At 34.0% G+C, this 16,764-nt stretch overlaps 1 protein-coding gene across 6 annotated transcripts in view; it reads right to left on the bottom strand.

Moving 5' to 3' along the window:
- Positions 1-16,764, bottom strand: part of VMP1 (vacuole membrane protein 1) — a 127,882-nt gene that overhangs the window by 25,260 nt on the left and 85,858 nt on the right. For all 6 annotated transcript variants that reach the window (XM_068976085.1, XM_068976084.1, XM_068976087.1 and 3 more), the window contains 2 exons: positions 7,081-7,161; positions 3,163-3,279 (listed from right to left, as the gene is read on the bottom strand). In XM_068976085.1, the coding sequence (XP_068832186.1) occupies positions 3,163-3,279; positions 7,081-7,161 (198 nt within the window). The remainder of the gene's footprint in view (positions 1-3,162; positions 3,280-7,080; positions 7,162-16,764) is intronic.

Genomic DNA, 16,764 nt, shown 5'->3' with positions numbered 1-16,764 from the left:
CTAAAAACCAGAGCTAATGATTTGCCTGTCAGTGACTGCACCACATGCTTTCTCTACCATCATTTCCTAACATTCAAAATAAGCCAATGCCAGGATAATTGCACAATTTCATTTCTTGAAAACAAAACAAGACTTTCTTTTTATATATAACAGTTTGAAAATTCACTGTGCTGGGCAAGACACTTAAGAACATATGTCTCAGAACATTTAAGAACATATGTCTCAGAATCATCTGAATGGGGATTCTACCAAAAAAAAAAAAAAGGCACGGATCCCCAAAGAGCCCAATCAACCATGTGTACAAAGAAAATAAGGGTAGAGTAGAAAAAAAAAAAAAGATATGAGTGTAGGGAACTAATGGCGCCAAGAGAACAAAGAAGAAACTATACATCTGCAAAAGAAGATTCCTCCAGATTCTGGAAAGAAGAATCATAGGCTGAATCATATATTAAATATTTACTGAATGCTAACTACATGCCAGATGCTATTCTAGGCACTAGAATACCTCGGAGAGCCAAGAAACAAAAAACTGTCCTCACGGAGCTTATATTTCAGTATGTGTGCATTTGGTGGTAGGGAGAAAGCTGAGAGGCAATAAATAATACACATGGTAAGTAAATTATACGGTACATGAAATATTATATAAGCATGTTGACTTCTTCCTTTCTTCATCATTTAGGAGAAGGGAAATATTTCTAAGGGACTGTATACAGGCACAGGAATTGAACTGGTCCAGTAGAAAGAGAACCCCTTAATTAACATTAGGTGGGTTGATTTCTTTTAAGGGATGTTTAACAGATAGCAAGATATAAATAAAAGTAACAGTATATATCAAGGGAAGTTTAAACTGAGGAAAAAAGAGAAGAGGACCAGAAGAGTTTACTATCAGATCACAGAAAAGTCTGTGTGTAGTGTGTCTGCCCTATTGTTTTAGAAATACTTGTAATGTTTATATTACTCACTAACACTGCTTACCCAAGGAATGAGAAATGTTTGTGGCCCTGAGCTACATCTGGATGCACATCAAGTGACCTGCCTTTAGAAAGTATGTCTGTCTGATACAAAGGAACACAACAAACATATCCCGTGGTCTCAGTTTAGTGAAGGAACTCAGATTTTTTTCCTTTCAGAAACACAGATGGATTTAGCATTCTTTCTTTGCTTCCACATAGATACAGGGAATGAATGAGCTTTGACTTTAGAGTTTGGTTTGAATTCTAGGCCCTCCCATCTATGAAATGTGGATAATAACCACATCACAGGATTGTTCTGAGATAACCAATGCAAACTGCTTGGCATAGGTCCTGACAAATAACAGGCCTTAAACATTTCAGTTTTTGTGATCATATAAATAAATTACAGTAAGGGAATGCAAAAGAGTGGAAAGAACAATGAAGTTGAAGCCAAAAGACTCAGGTTCAAATTCCAGCTGTTACTTACTCTTTTAGGCAACTATCGCCTACTTCTTCTCTAAGTTTGATAATTACAAAATGGGAGTAATAATTTCTCTATCCCAGGATTATAAGAATTAAATCAGATGGCATACATTAAGTACTTTAAAGTGTGAAGCACTATATTAAAAAATTAAGCATTACTATCATAACTTGAAAAAAAAACTGAGAATGTTAAAAACTCTATAACTATAGGGTACTTGCAGCATAATACATTTTATCATATTTTATAGAAAGTATAATTCATAAAGCAGAATATAAAAAGTTTATGGATTCCTAGAGAAGTTGCTACTATAAAGGGAATGAAAAGAATCTGTTATCGTTTCTTAAGTATTAACACTCTCAAAGGACTTCAAAAAGCAAAATGATTTTATTATTAGAAAAATCCTATTACAGTATTTGAAATCTTTACCAAATAACTAGCATTCCAGTATTTAAAAACCCACTGTCTTGAACAACACACTTACTTAATATAAGTAGGAGAAACTATATTCCTTGAAGGAGAAAAAGTCTTGAAATTTTAAGTGATTATCATGGCAGGATTAGAAGACAAGCTCAATAAACTCACCCTAAACACCAAAATCTAGTATTAGAAACTGGGCAGGCAGAAGCAGCTCAAGTTTTCCTTTTTTAAAAATAATAATAATTTATTTATCTGTTTGGCTGCCTCGGGTCTTAGCTGTGGCACATGGGATCTTCATCGTGGTGCACAAACTCTCTAGTTGCAGTGTGTAGGCTTACTTGCCCCCTGACCGGGGATTGAACCTGCTCCCCCTGCATGGACAGGAGGATTCTTGACCTTCAAGTCTTCCTTTTTATTCCTCTCTTGTAAGAACTGGAGGTAGAGAGGTGGTGAGTAGAAACTTGGGGGACAGACGTCCTTTCAATTATTATGGAATCAGAGCAGGGTTGAAGACATTACTCACTGTTCCTCTGGTGAATGCTTCCTTGCAAGCCTCATTAATTAAGACAATCTTTTCCATGTTAACTCTATTTTATTCCAGTAGGATTTGCCTTTTATACTACTCCTATCAACTAATATCAAAGTCTTAGAAGCATATATTCATCTCCTCTTATTTAAGTCCTTGGTCTCTTTTCTCTGCTCTAGCACACACGCACACCCACACTGCCTCCAACCCCACACACCCCCACACCCTTATCCTAAAGATTATGTTAAGAGTGGCATTGAGACTAGCAGATTCTCACTTCTCTAACCAAAACCCACATCTCTTCGTCTCTTCAGGACCCACTTTCTTCTCCATTCTCCACACTAACACCTGGCTGGTATTTTGTAAAGGATACTGGTGCCTTGAGAGGAAGTGTTATATATAGAATATGTGAAAGAAAAGTAGAATTAATGAAAGAGGATACTTCCTCAGCTCAGGATCAGTTTTTGTTTGGTAAACATCTTGGATTAAAAGTTTCAGAAGGCAAAAGTAAAATAAAGATAGAGAGAAAGGAAGGGACAAAAGAAAAAAAGAAGGAAAGAAATAAAACAAGGAAGAAAGAGGGGAATAATTTTCCAACAGAAGAAGGGAAAACTGCCCCCAGTTCAGTAATCTCAGTGATGTTCTGTGTCTGAATACCAATGCACCAAGAAGCAGAACTCAAAATCCTAACAATTTGTCTTGGAAAGAGCAAGGGGAATATGTTTTCAGTGCCTTTTAATGGGTTCATCATCATTGAGCAGGGAGTCAAAGGGTATAATTACCTGGATATGCATTTTAATTATTGCTTTTCCAATCAGGGTTGCACCAAAGAAAGTCCAAAAAGGTACAAGAAAGTGTCCACATGTTATTCCAGCCAGATCAAACAAAGGATTTGGAATCTATTCAAAAAAGAAAAAGTAAAATGAAACGTCCATATACAATCCAAAAACAGTTTAATTTTACTACCTACAGGTGTTTGGAATTATGCATAATCCTTGTCTACCACTGCAAAGAGAGGTATGGATTCCCTGATCAGTGCTAGACTGTCTGGAATTTAATCCCATTCGGTAGATACTTGACCATTTGACAGCAGTGAGGTATAAATGAAGAAAAAGCCTCAAGATTATTTCAGTAGTTATTAGGGTCCTAAAATCTTTGGCTTGAAATAAGGTTATCTAGAAAGTGCTCCACTCTATAGAAAACATTCTTGTAAATTCACAAATACATTTACAGGTGGGATATGCTTTCATTTTTCAACATTAAAAAATTAATTATTTGTATTTTACTGTATGACAGTCCAAGGCCACAGGGCCATGTGATTTATTCTAGGAAAAAATCAAGTGTGGAAACACAGGGCACAGATACAGATGTTGTGAATACTCAGTCCCAGACAAAGAAGTGATTCACAGCAAATACTTTTCCTGAATATTCCCACATTTCAAGAATGCGAAAAGATAATTTCATGCAAAAATGCAAAGAAACCACAAGCTGTTTTTGAGCACTTCATCCATTCTTCTCCCGAAGAAGGACTCTTGTCCTTGTGTCTGTTGGTGGAACCATTTATAAGCTAATTAATTTATATAATTTCATGTTTGCACTTCCAAGGAAAAGTCCAGTTGTTTAAAAGATATTTGTCACGTATTTTTTTTAAAAACAATGCCATAACTAACTCAGAATTCAAGTATTCTTTTATTAATAATACTCAAATTCAATAATACAATTTTTCTTATCCAAATTTAAATGCTTTCTATAATTTCATGTCTTACAACCATTTAATAATTGTATCACTTCCACATCCTTATAACCGTCATTTCTTTTATTTCCTCATATGACTCTCACAACTCTATGAATTAAAACTTTAATAGATTCCCTTTATTATCAGGCTTAACCTCATACTGAAATGGAAATTAAAGTATACAAGATACGCAAATCAGAGTGGATAAAAATTAGAAGTTGTATGTTGGATACTCTCAGAAGAGAATAATCAATGTTTGTTATTACAAAGGCATGTTATTTACTTTTTTTCAATTGTTAACCTAATACACAGAAAGGAAGATTAGAATAAAAAGAACTATTATGTAGCTTTGAGACTTTCCCTCAGCTAGCTTTGTTTATCTTACTTTAAATGTTAACAACAAAATTACTAATTAATAAACTTCTCCTTACCTTACTCTTTACTTACTTCACCTTAAATCAAGTATATATATTTTTAATACTTTAATATATATATTAATTTCCTAGAGGGTCAGATCTATCAATTTATGTTAAAAATTGACTATTCCTAGTCAAAAATAAAGAAGACTGGCCAGCATAGAAAGTGGAATTTTAGCAGGGAAGATACAGGTATAGGTGAATGCCAAAGAATAAATACTTTTTGCTTCAATAAATCGAAGGTACTTGTATTTTCCCCAGGAATGAGGAAAGCTAACTCTTACTGAATTGTTATGTGCTTTTCTAGGATTTTTACATCAACTCAATTTCCAAAACAATGTTATATGATATGACATCCATTTTATAGATAAGAAAAGTGAGACAGACAGGTCAAGCAATTTGTTCATTATCAGTGGCGGCACAGCAGGCTTTCAACCCAAGCAACACGGCTCCCACACTATTCTCTTAGCTTCTAAACTAAGGACATTATCACCGTTTAGGCCTCTCAGCTTAATCCTATACTGCTGGGTTTCCACAGTACCTTTCACTTAGCACCCTCTCCCTCACTAGATTTCAGGATCCTTGAGAAAAGGAAATACAGCTTTCACTTCTTTGTCCAAGCACTCAGGTTGATTCAAAGCTGATGAATCCTCATGGGATCGCCAAGAGTCAGACACAACTGAGCGACTGAACGGACTAAATTCTCATATCAGTAATGAGTGTCTTGATGCCCTATTTTAAAACTTAGAAATGTGAAAGTCGCTTAGTCGTGTCTGACTCTTTTGACCCCATGGACTATACAGCCCATGGAATTCTTCAGGCCAGAACACTGGCGTGGGTAGACTTTCCCTTCTCCAGCGGATCTTCCCAACCCAGGGGAAGACCCCTGGGATCGAGCCCAGGTCTCCCTCACTACAGGCGGATTCTTTACCAGCTGAGCCACAAGGGAAGCCCAAGAATACTGAAGTGGGTAGCCTATCCCTTCTCCAGCGGATCTTCCCAACCCAGGAATTGAACTGGGGTCTCCTGCATTACAGGTGGGCTCTTTACCAAGTGAGCCATCAGGGAAGTCCCAAAATTAGAAAACTAGGGCTCAAAGAGAGTAAACTGACTGAAATTACATAGCTAGGAGGAAAATCTGGTTTAAGAACCTAAGTAAGCCTGACTCCAAAACCAGTTCTCCTCTCACTGCATCACACTACAACATACCTAAACACTGCTCAAATATTTGTCAATATTATGATAAAGAGCTTCTCCAATAAAAAGAAAAGTTAGACGATGAAAATTTCAAGTACTGTCAGGGTTAAAAGACAGTACCAGAGGCACGTGTATATTTTAGACTGTCTCTAGAATGTTGATTGCTTGCTGCTGCTCTTCGGCTGCTATCATGCCTGGCTCTTTGCAACCCCATAGAGGTAGCGTGCCAGGCTCCTTTGCGTTGCCCTCCACTGTTGCCTGGAGTTTGCTCAAATTTACGTCCATCGAGTGAGTGATGCTATCTAACCACCTCATCCTCTGCTGCTCCCTTCTCCCTTTGCCTTCAAGCTTTCCCAGCATCAGGGTCTTTTCCAGTGACTCGGCTCCTCACATGAGGTGACCAAAGTATTGGGGCTTCAGCAACAGTCCTTCCGATGAATATTCAGGGTTTACTGTAAATTTTGGCACCAAATGTCTTTCCTTTTTGGGTATGTACTTTGCTATGGTGGGAACGAGGGTTCTCAGATATATTCATATATTCATATTCATATACATAATGGGTAAAGAAACTATGTGCCAGCAGGTAATAATCTTCTGAGTTTTACTTATAGTTGCAACTTTTATCATATTAACTAGGTGCATCTAGTTATTCTGGCCAAATCTACCACTGAACTATCAAGAATTTTGTACAAACTACCAAAGAAAATTTAGATCAAAATGCTTCGTTTCAAATATAACTGTTTCTATTATATTAGAAAAGGACCAAGATAAACATCAACTCAACAAGGATTGTCAATTTCACAAATTTGCAATTTGAGACATTAAGTTTTGTTTTTTCTTTAAGTTTCTTGTGTGAGACACAAATAGTTTGACACAAATAGTTTCTTAGTTCACTGTGGCCACAGATGCCCTTAATCTTGCCACAGATGTTTCAACTACCAAGCTAGGTATTACAGTCACTTAAGGAGGTTTTATATGAATTCTTCCTTATAACTATATGCCTGAGGCTTTGGAAAAGGAGTACCTATCTCCAACTCTGAAAAGAATGAAGTCATTGTTATTCGTTTAAATGCACTTCATTATATATTCTTTATGGGAGGGATCGATTTTGTCTCTTTTTTCTTACTGAATCAAGCCATTTAGGTTTGAAGTCATCATGGCAGGATGAAATGCTTACAAGTCAGCAAATAAGATAGAAAGCTAACCAACAGAAAACAGCTCATTTGATGAGTAAGATGAATGATTAATAAAATTACATACTCATTAAAAGTGGTAACTTTTAAAAAATTCATACACTTTAAAAACAAACTGAATCAAAATATAAATCCACCGTTTAAGTACAATTTACTTACTGAAGCACAGGCCAAAATTCCAAAAAATCCAACCTTCTGTACTAGATTTTGAACTGCCAGTTTAGCCCGGGAGGCGAAATCCTGTATAAAAAGGAGGATATCGAAACATTAATGATCCCCTCAGTTGTCTATCTTATACACAGTTTCAATAGTGTATATGTGTCAATCCCAAACTCCCAATTCCTCCAAAAGAAGGGTATGTATGCATATGTATGCCTGATTTATTTTCCTGAGCAGTAGCACCTAACACAACTGTGTAATTTACTCCAATAAAAATTAACTAAAAAAAAATTAATGAAAAGTAGAAGAAGGAAAGATGGCTCTTTACAGTTTATAATATTAAATGTCTAATAATTTGAAAGCAGTGACTCATTTAATAAGATGATATTTAAAAAAATCACGGCAGGTTGCACTGAAAAACATGTGAATAAAATCTTCATAAAACATTAACTACACAACCTTAAAGATAAGCTTATAATACATTTCAAGAATAAGCCAAGACACTGTTACTGCATTTTTTTGGTTCTCTTTGGATTATCTAGAGATGAACAAAATGTTATAAACCAACCATAAACCAACCCATTTTTTTTTTTTGGAAATGCTAGTTTACTACTTTGTCATTCCTTTAATAATTCACAAGACTTACTCCCTGATTAACATCAAGGTAGGAAATCAAAGAATTTTCCAAGACAGAAAATGAAGACACCTCTACTGATCACTAGCCATAAGATGGAAAAAAACAGTTATGTGGCAGTAACTTAGCATTCATTACCCCCAAAACGAATAACGTCCTATACTGCAAAGTTTGTGCTAGAAATAAAAATGGTTTTCACAAACATCTTACTGAAAAGGCTCAAGCCTTTCAGTAATCCTGGGGTGCAAGTAGAGCAGATTCTTCAGACTCTAAAATCAGTGCTCTTCTTATCTCACCATGTCGTCTCCCAGACTGAAATATATATTTGGCTGGCATGTCCATGCTAAAACTATATTTATTTATTTTTTCTCAATAATCTTATAGAATATTCATAATATACATGATAGACAGTTCCTTCATAGAATAGGAATAGGGTTTAAAGCATTTGTGGATTTCGACTTAAAAAAACAAACACACCAAAACCACTTTAACCCAAAATATTATGTTGAACAGTTCTATCAGATTACCACAACAGTGAATACTGAAATTAAAAAAAAAAAAAGGGAAGACCTTCCTCCTACTTACTTGTTGAGGACGGTGAGAAAGTCAAACCAATTAAAGCAATAATATATATTTTCAAAGACGTTAGCAGTTAATACAAATACTTTCAAGTTCAAACATACAGACTCTCAAAGTTAATCATTAAATTCTACAATGTAATTTTGTAATTTTACAACTTATTTTCAAAGACAGAATGTTTCTTTTCGGATTAGGCTTACTATTTCAGTAAATAAACTGTTTCAGATTTAATATTTTTAAACAACTGAATTACCATAGCAAAGAGTTCTTTGTATTTAAAAAAAAAATTCTAACTGAAGATTTAATTTTTTCTTAAAATTAACATTTATTGCATTAAATGTGAAACACTGATTTTATTGATTTAAAAACTGTTTAGGGATATATAATGAAATCAGTTTTCCTACTAACATTAAAAACAAATTACACTTCCATGTTTTCAATAACTTACATAATTCACAAATTACTAAATTTGTAATTCATAAAAGCACTAAATAAAAACTGGCCATAATTAATAGAAATGTTTTGAGTTTTACATATACCAAAGAATACTATTAGATTATAACGAGTTATAAAATTTTAATTACTATAGCCCAAGTGTTAAAAATATAAATTCAGGAAAATGTCTTTCTTTACAGCTCTTAATATCTTCATAGCAAATCTACTTTAGTGAAAGATGGTATTCACCTGTGAAGAAAAAGTAAAACAGAGAAAACAAAAACTATACAAATTTTATTTTAAAAACAACAAAAGTTTTTATAAAGCTATCTTCCAAGTTAGATTAATATAGGAACATTTTTCTACCACAGAATTTATGCAATCCTCAATATATAAAGTTACAAAAAATTCATTTTTTGTGTAAAATGGTGTAGACAAGATCAACAAAGCATTGAATTTGAAAGGTTTGTTGTCCTGTTTCCCTTTATCTTAAATTCAAGGCTTTAGAATTTTGCATTTATGTAAAGCAAGTGACTACGATAGTGCCATTATTTTAAACATGTTATTTTTCTACTACAGAGACACACATACATACATTTAAATTAGAAAACAGGTATGATTATATTAGTTGGTTACATAGAGGAGAAAATATTTAACATTATGCAGATCAGCTAACATACAAAATAATACAGATAGGTAAGCCTTCATAAGTTCAAGAAATCATGTTTTAAAAAACATTCTGAAAGTAAGGAGCTGTTTTATCCCTTGACATAATTTCTTTACTCATCCGAAATGAGACAAAAACAACGGAAAAGAGACTCCCTGTTCTTTTGGATGCCTGGGTGCTCATCATCAATTATCCTTAAGAGCACTTCAAGAATCTTTATTTGAAGGAAAACAGCCACTCTACCCAAATCAGTGAAATAGAAAGCTCTCTTTACTCTCTCTCTTTCTTCTTTTTCAAATTAACTTTTAGCTGGCATGTCTCACAAAGAAAATAAGTTAAGTGCCTTTTTAATAGGGAGCTTTACTTTTTAAAAAGCCTGAAAGTCATCTACTGAAAACAGATTTCATAAATCTTATTATGTGTTACACACACACACACACACACAGAATGACCATGCTACTTTCAGTTCCTATTAATTTATTTTCCATGTCTTTCACAATATTCTCGGAATTAAAATTATATTTATATGTTAAATAACCCAGAAAAATTTATTTAAATTAAACTAATAAGTCTGCACAGTTACTTTCATTACAAGAAACCAACAGCAGGAGTATACAGCTCAAGGCAGAATTTTGTTTTTCCTTGCCAGAATAATGAAAACAAACTCAAGGAAGCATTATACTGGTATCTGTACCAAATCTGAAATATTTCACAATGGTAAATTAACTCATGTTTAGATTTCATAAACATAACTGTATTTTGTTGCTTTTAAACTTATTTCACTTTTAAAGTCATATTCAAAACTTACTGGTATAGCTTTAAAGGCTGCTGTGTTAACATATTTATTAAAAACATCATTTTTAAATTGTCTAAAATGTTCTACACATTAAATGCAGTTATATGTTTTTGTTTGCTGCTCTGCAATTTTAAAAGTTTTTATTTTTAAACAACTTCTGCATAATCTGATAGCTTTCTAATGATGTAAAAGTAACATTTTCTATGCATTAAAATATTTCAACTTGTGTTCTTTTAAAGAGAGAGAAATGTACTGTAGAAAAAATATTAGAATATAAACCCAACTTACACACACACATTCAGCAAAAAAACCCTCTTTCACTAATGTTTAAAAGAACAGTTTCAAACAAAATTTGCTATTCTGTTTAGGCCATCAGATAAAATAAACTAGTCAAGAAAAAATGTGTACCATAATAAACAATCATTTAAAGGAAAAGTTTAACAAGTCAACATGTTAGGTTTGCAACATTAAAGTTAAATATCAAAGGAAATTAATACTTCATTTTAGTCTTTTTTCTTGTGTTTGTGGGAACAGTGTAGCAAGTTCAATTTGATTACTTCCTCAATTGTCATTCTTCATAAAAAAAAATATGTACAACTAAAACCAAATTCCTTTTAACAGTTTCATTTCTCTGGACTCACATTTCACAACGTTTATGTATTTCACAATTTTAGTGCCCAAGAGATCAGAGTTTCATCCTCTAACTCTACCTAAATAAGTAGTATGCATTCACAGTTAGTAATCATAGATCACGTTCTACTTTTTAGAAGTAAATAAACAAAATACAAGTAAATAAAATTATCTTTCCCACTCCCACTGACAGCGATTATCATGCTTCTGAAAGTAAGAATGAGAGACACTAGGAACATTTTTCCAATGATTACAGAAGACAAGACGAAGAGAAAGTACAATAAGTACTTAACTACTGAGATTTCAAGGATTAATAAAGAAAAGCAGACAATGCTTTCCAGTACGAATATTTCTGTACTACTTTTGTTTTGTATTTTTTCCTAAGAAATATTTATGAAGATAAGAGAAACTATATAGCCAATTATAATTAGATTGCAAAATACTAACTTTTGAAGAGGTTCACTTAGATTTAAATATTTGCAATAATATTTATCTTCAAGTGGTAACAGTAAACCTTTTCACACTCATGATAAGGGATCACATTAAATTCTAAGATTTCCTTAAAAGCAACAGAAAATCTCTAACATGTTAAATGACTGCAATATTACTAGAGATAAATATGTATTTGGTTAACAGCTTATGTTACTTTGAGCTGATCTATCACCATCAATGTGAGGTAACTGGTCAGCAGTTTTATAAATCAACAGCTTTTTAATATATTATATGTTAAAATTTCTGCTGGGTTAATGCTCTTCTTGGGTGTGACACTGAATTGGCTCCATAGTCCATATTAAAATTCACAGAGCAACTGCTTCAATAATAATTTCTTGTTATAAAAGGAATTTGTATTAAAATAAACTGCATTTGTGAAGTTCTTCTGGCATATAAAAATGACTTGCTAATTTCTGTGTTCTACTCAAATATATTGTACCATGTTATTATTCTGTATTAACCAGAAATGGAGTTAAGACAGTAATAATGACTTAATATTGTAAGTTGTTTTAGCATCATGGACAATCATTCTGAAATATTAACTTGTTAAGATACTAATAACCATGTAATTAAGTATTTTCTACAATGAAATAATATTACATGTGGTAAACAACATAATTAATGGGTATAATTAATTATCATCTTCACAGAAATTAGAATGAAACACAACTCATAATTTTAAAATCTTTCTCCTCTTAAAAACAGAATAAAATGTTTGTTAACTGCAATTTTCTACCTGTTATCAGGACTGCGTCTGAGCTCTCTCACATACAGATATGAATCATTAATTTATTAAATGCAAAGTGAACTTTTCACTTTAGTGTTGACAACCTCAACAATATTATTAATGTAACTGATATGATTAAATATTACATATTTGAATAGGTCTCCTTTAAATGAAGTATAATTTCAAAGGAGTCACATATCACCTATTCTGTTTTTGAATTTTAATGGACTCACACAAACTAGCAATATGAAGACTGTTAGGAAATAAACTCTAGAATTATAAAAGTAGGGGAATTAACAATGAAATAAAGTGACTGTGATAATGGAAACTTAATTAATCGATTTTAAATTCAGTACCTATAAGATGCTGGATTATAAAATACAACACATTTTCCCAAAAAAAGTGATCAGAAAAGAATGGTTCAACTACTTTCAAAAATGGAAGTTTCAATATCTAATTTATAGATTTTACATAATGAAGCCAGAGATGACAACCAGAATTTCTATTTAAATTGGAAATTAGGGTAAAATTCTATAATCATGCAAACAGAATATATCACACAAACATATTTCAAAAATGCAAAGAAATTTCATTCTAAAAATAATTTATAGAGATTTAGAAGTTTTAATAGGAGATTAGAGTTCTCATTCAAGATACCAACATAGGAGGCTCCTGAACTCATCTCCTCCCATGAACACACTGAACTGAACTCACAACTCCCATCTTCTTCCTGTAAAGTGAAAGGGTTGGCTTCCCACAAACCCACATCTGATGCTCTAAGTTTTAAGACTTCTACCTGATAGATGGGCCCTGCAAACATCTAGCTTTGAATGGGCTTGTGTCCATGAGACCCACAAGGCTATAGTGAACTAAGAGATACCAAAGTAAAAAAGCAGTATATAGATACCTAAATGGAGAAAGACACCAATACAGTAAAAGAAGGTGACTCTAATATTCCACTTTTACCAATGGATAGAGCATCCAGACTGAAAATCAATAAGGAAACATTGGAATTAAATGACATGTAAGACGAGCTGGACTTAATGGACATATTTACAGAATAGTCCATTCCAAAGCAGCAGGATATACATTCTTCTTCAGCACACATGGAACATTATCCAGGATAGATCACATATTAGAACATAAGTATTAATAAATTTAAGAAGACTGAAATCATATCAGTATTCTCTTCTGGCCTCAATGGTATGAAACGAAGAATCAATTTCAAGAAGAAAATTGGAAAATTCACAAATATGTGAAGATTTAACCACATGTTACTGAACAATCAATGGGTCAAGGTACTTAAAAGTGAAATAAAAATATTATCCTGACACAAAAAATTGGAACACAAAATTTATGGGATGCAGCAAAAGCGATTCCAAGATAAAAATTCAGAGTGATAAATGAATACATTAAGAAATAAGATCTCAAACACCTAACTTTATACCTGAAGGAATGAGAGCACATAGAACAAACCAAGTCCAAAGTCAGAAGGGAGGAAATAAAGACATAGTGGAAGTCAATAAAATACACTAGAAAAACAACAGAAAACTCAATGAAACTACAAGGTTTTTTGAAAAGATAATAAATTAGACAAAATTTTCATTAGATTCACCAAGAAAGAAAAGAGAGGACTTATAGAAATAAAAGAAAAAATGAAAGAGGAGACACAACAACTGATACCACATAAATACTAAGGATCATGAGACTACTATGAACAATGACATGCTGAAAAACTGAAAAATCTAGAGAAATGGACAAGTTTCTAGAAACCTACAACTGACCAACACTGAATCATGAGCAAATAGAAAATGTGAACATATTAACTACTAGTAAGGAGATTGAATTAGTAATCAAAAGCCTCCCAACAAAGTAAAGTCCAGCACCAGATGGTTTCACTGGTGAATTCTATCAAATATTTAATGAAGAGCTAACGCCAATCTTCTCAAATGCTTCCAAAAAACTGAAAAGGAGGAATCACTTCCAACTCCATTTTAAGAGACCAGCATTACCCCCAAATCAAAACCAGACAAGGACACTATAAATATAGAAAATTATAGGCCAATATCCTGGATGGACATAGATGGAAAAACCCTTTAAAAAAATTAGCAAACTGAATTCAACAACACATTAGAAGGGTTATTCACCAGGATCAAATGGGATTTAGACAGCTTCCCTGGTGGCTCAGTGGCAAAGAATCTGCCTGCTAATGCAGGAGACACGGGTTTGATCCCTAGGTCAAAAGACCCCCTAGAGAAGGAAATGGCAACCCACTCCAGTATCCTTGCCTAAGAAATTCCATGGACAGAGGAGCCTGGTGGGCCACAGTTTATGGGGTTGCAAAAGAGTAGCACACAACTTAGTAACTAAACAACATCCGCAAACTGTTATGCACCACATGATCATCTCACAGCTGCAGAAAAGCATCCGACTAAATCCAACATCCATTCATCACACAAATTCTCAAAAAGGGGGTACAGAAGGAATCTAGTACGGCAAGGTCTTAGCTAATATCATAGTCTTGTGAAAAACTGAAAGCTTTTCCTCTAAATTCAGGAACAAGACAGGATGTCCACTCTTACCATTTTTATTCAAATGGAAAATGAAAAAGTAAAGCCGTATCTGTTTGCAGATGACATATTATATACAGAAAATCCTAAATACTTCAGCAAAAAACTGTTAGAACTAATCAACTAATTCAACCAAGTTGGAAGATTAAAAAAAAAAAATCAATATACAAACATCTATTGTGGGGACTTCCGTGGTGGCTCAGTGGTAAAGAATCTGCCTGCCAATGAAGGAGACACAGGTTCGATTCCTGATCTGGGAAGATCCCACCTGCCGTGGAGCAACTAAGTGCATGTGCCACAAATACTGAGCCTGTGCTCTAGACCCTAGGAGCCGCAACTGCTGGGCCCACGGTGCTGCAACTACTGCCTCTGCTCTGCAACAAGTGAAGCCCCCACAATGAGAAGCCTGGGCACTGCAACTAGAGAACAGGTCCCACTCACGACAACTAGAGAAAAGAGAAAAGCCCGGGCAGCAGCAAAGACCCAGCACGCCAAAACCAGACAAACAAATAAATAAATCTATTGTGCTTCTAGACACTCACAGTGAACTATCAGAAAAAGAAATTAAGAAAATATATGTGTTTACAGTTATACAAAAAAAGAATAAAAAACCTAGGAATATACTTAACCAAGGAAGTGGAAAACTTGCATACTGAGCAAAGAAATTAGAAAGACAGGATATAATCATGGATTGGAAAAATATTGTTAAAATGTCCATAACCACTCAGAGCAATCGACAGAATCAAATCAATCCCAAATAAAATTCTAAAAGCATTTTTCACAGTAACAGGAACAATCTTCAAATTTGTATGGAATGACAGAACACCCAGAATAGCTAAAGCAATCTTGGCAAAGATGAACAAAGCTGGAGCCATCATGTTTTCTGATTCCAAACTGTATCACAAGGCATATGATATTGGCTTAAAAACTGACACACAGACCAACAGAAAAGAATGGAGAGCCTAGAAATAAACCCTCATGTATATGATCAATTAGTTTATGACAAAGGAGCCAAGCATATACAATGGGGAAAGAAGAGTTTCTTCAATAAATGGTATTGAAAAAAAAAAAAGACAGCCATACACAAAAGAATCAAACTGGACCCCTATCTTACAACACACACAAAAGTCAATTCAAAATGGATTAAACATTAGACCAGATGACCTGAAACCACAAAACTCTTCTTAGAAGTAAACACAGTGGGTAAGCCCCCTGATTTTGGTCTGCAGCCCACCAGGCTCCTTCGTCCATGGGATGTTCCAGGCAAGAGTACTGGAGTGGGGTGCCATTGCCTTTTCCAATAACGAATTTATACATGCACTCATATATTTATTACCAAATTTACCTTGGGGGGAGGGCAGTAAAAAGTACTTTTTTAACTGTACAGTATCTATACAGTAATATATATAAATCTAAAGTATCCATCTTGGTGGAATTTTACAATGAACACACCCATGTAACTACCACCAAGATCCAGACATAGAGCATTACCAGAACACCAGACACCCCACTGCTGGCCCTCCTAGTAATTACTTCTTACCCCAAAACAACCACTGCTATTGACTTCTACTACAATAGAAGTAGCTTGCCTATTTTGAACTTCATATAAATGGCATTATAAAGTAGGTCCTCTTTTACTTCTGGGTTCTGTAGGTGAACATTACTGTCCATGGGGTTCACACCTGCTGTTGAATGTGGCAGTAATCAATTTGTTGCCTTTATATTAATCTATTTATTCTACTATTGGTGGACATTACAGTTGCTTCTAGTATGGAGTTAAATAATGCTGCTATGACTCTTCTTGTACAAGTCTTTTGGAGCATCTTTCTGCTAGGTATAAACACACAAAATGGAACTGCTCTATTGCAGTGTACGTTTATGTAGATAGTATCAAACACTTATAGAAAGTGGTTTGTAACATACTATAAATTACTCTTAATATTGTTTCATGTTGCCAATTCACAATAAATCTCAATTGAAAAAAAGAAATCTACACTTTTTTCCTCTCCTACAGATGATCATAAGTGCTGTACTCAATATGCCAGCAAATTTGGAAAACTCAGCAGTGGCCACAGGACTGGAAAAGGTCAGTTTACATTCCAATCCCTAAGAAAGGCAATGCCAAAGAATGCTCAACCTACTGAACAATTGCAC

Source organism: Capricornis sumatraensis, chromosome 8 (genome assembly GCF_032405125.1).
Source record: "Capricornis sumatraensis isolate serow.1 chromosome 8, serow.2, whole genome shotgun sequence".
In the NCBI taxonomy this organism is placed as follows: Eukaryota; Metazoa; Chordata; class Mammalia; order Artiodactyla; family Bovidae; genus Capricornis; species Capricornis sumatraensis.
This window is presented reverse-complemented; position numbering and strand designations above follow the sequence as displayed.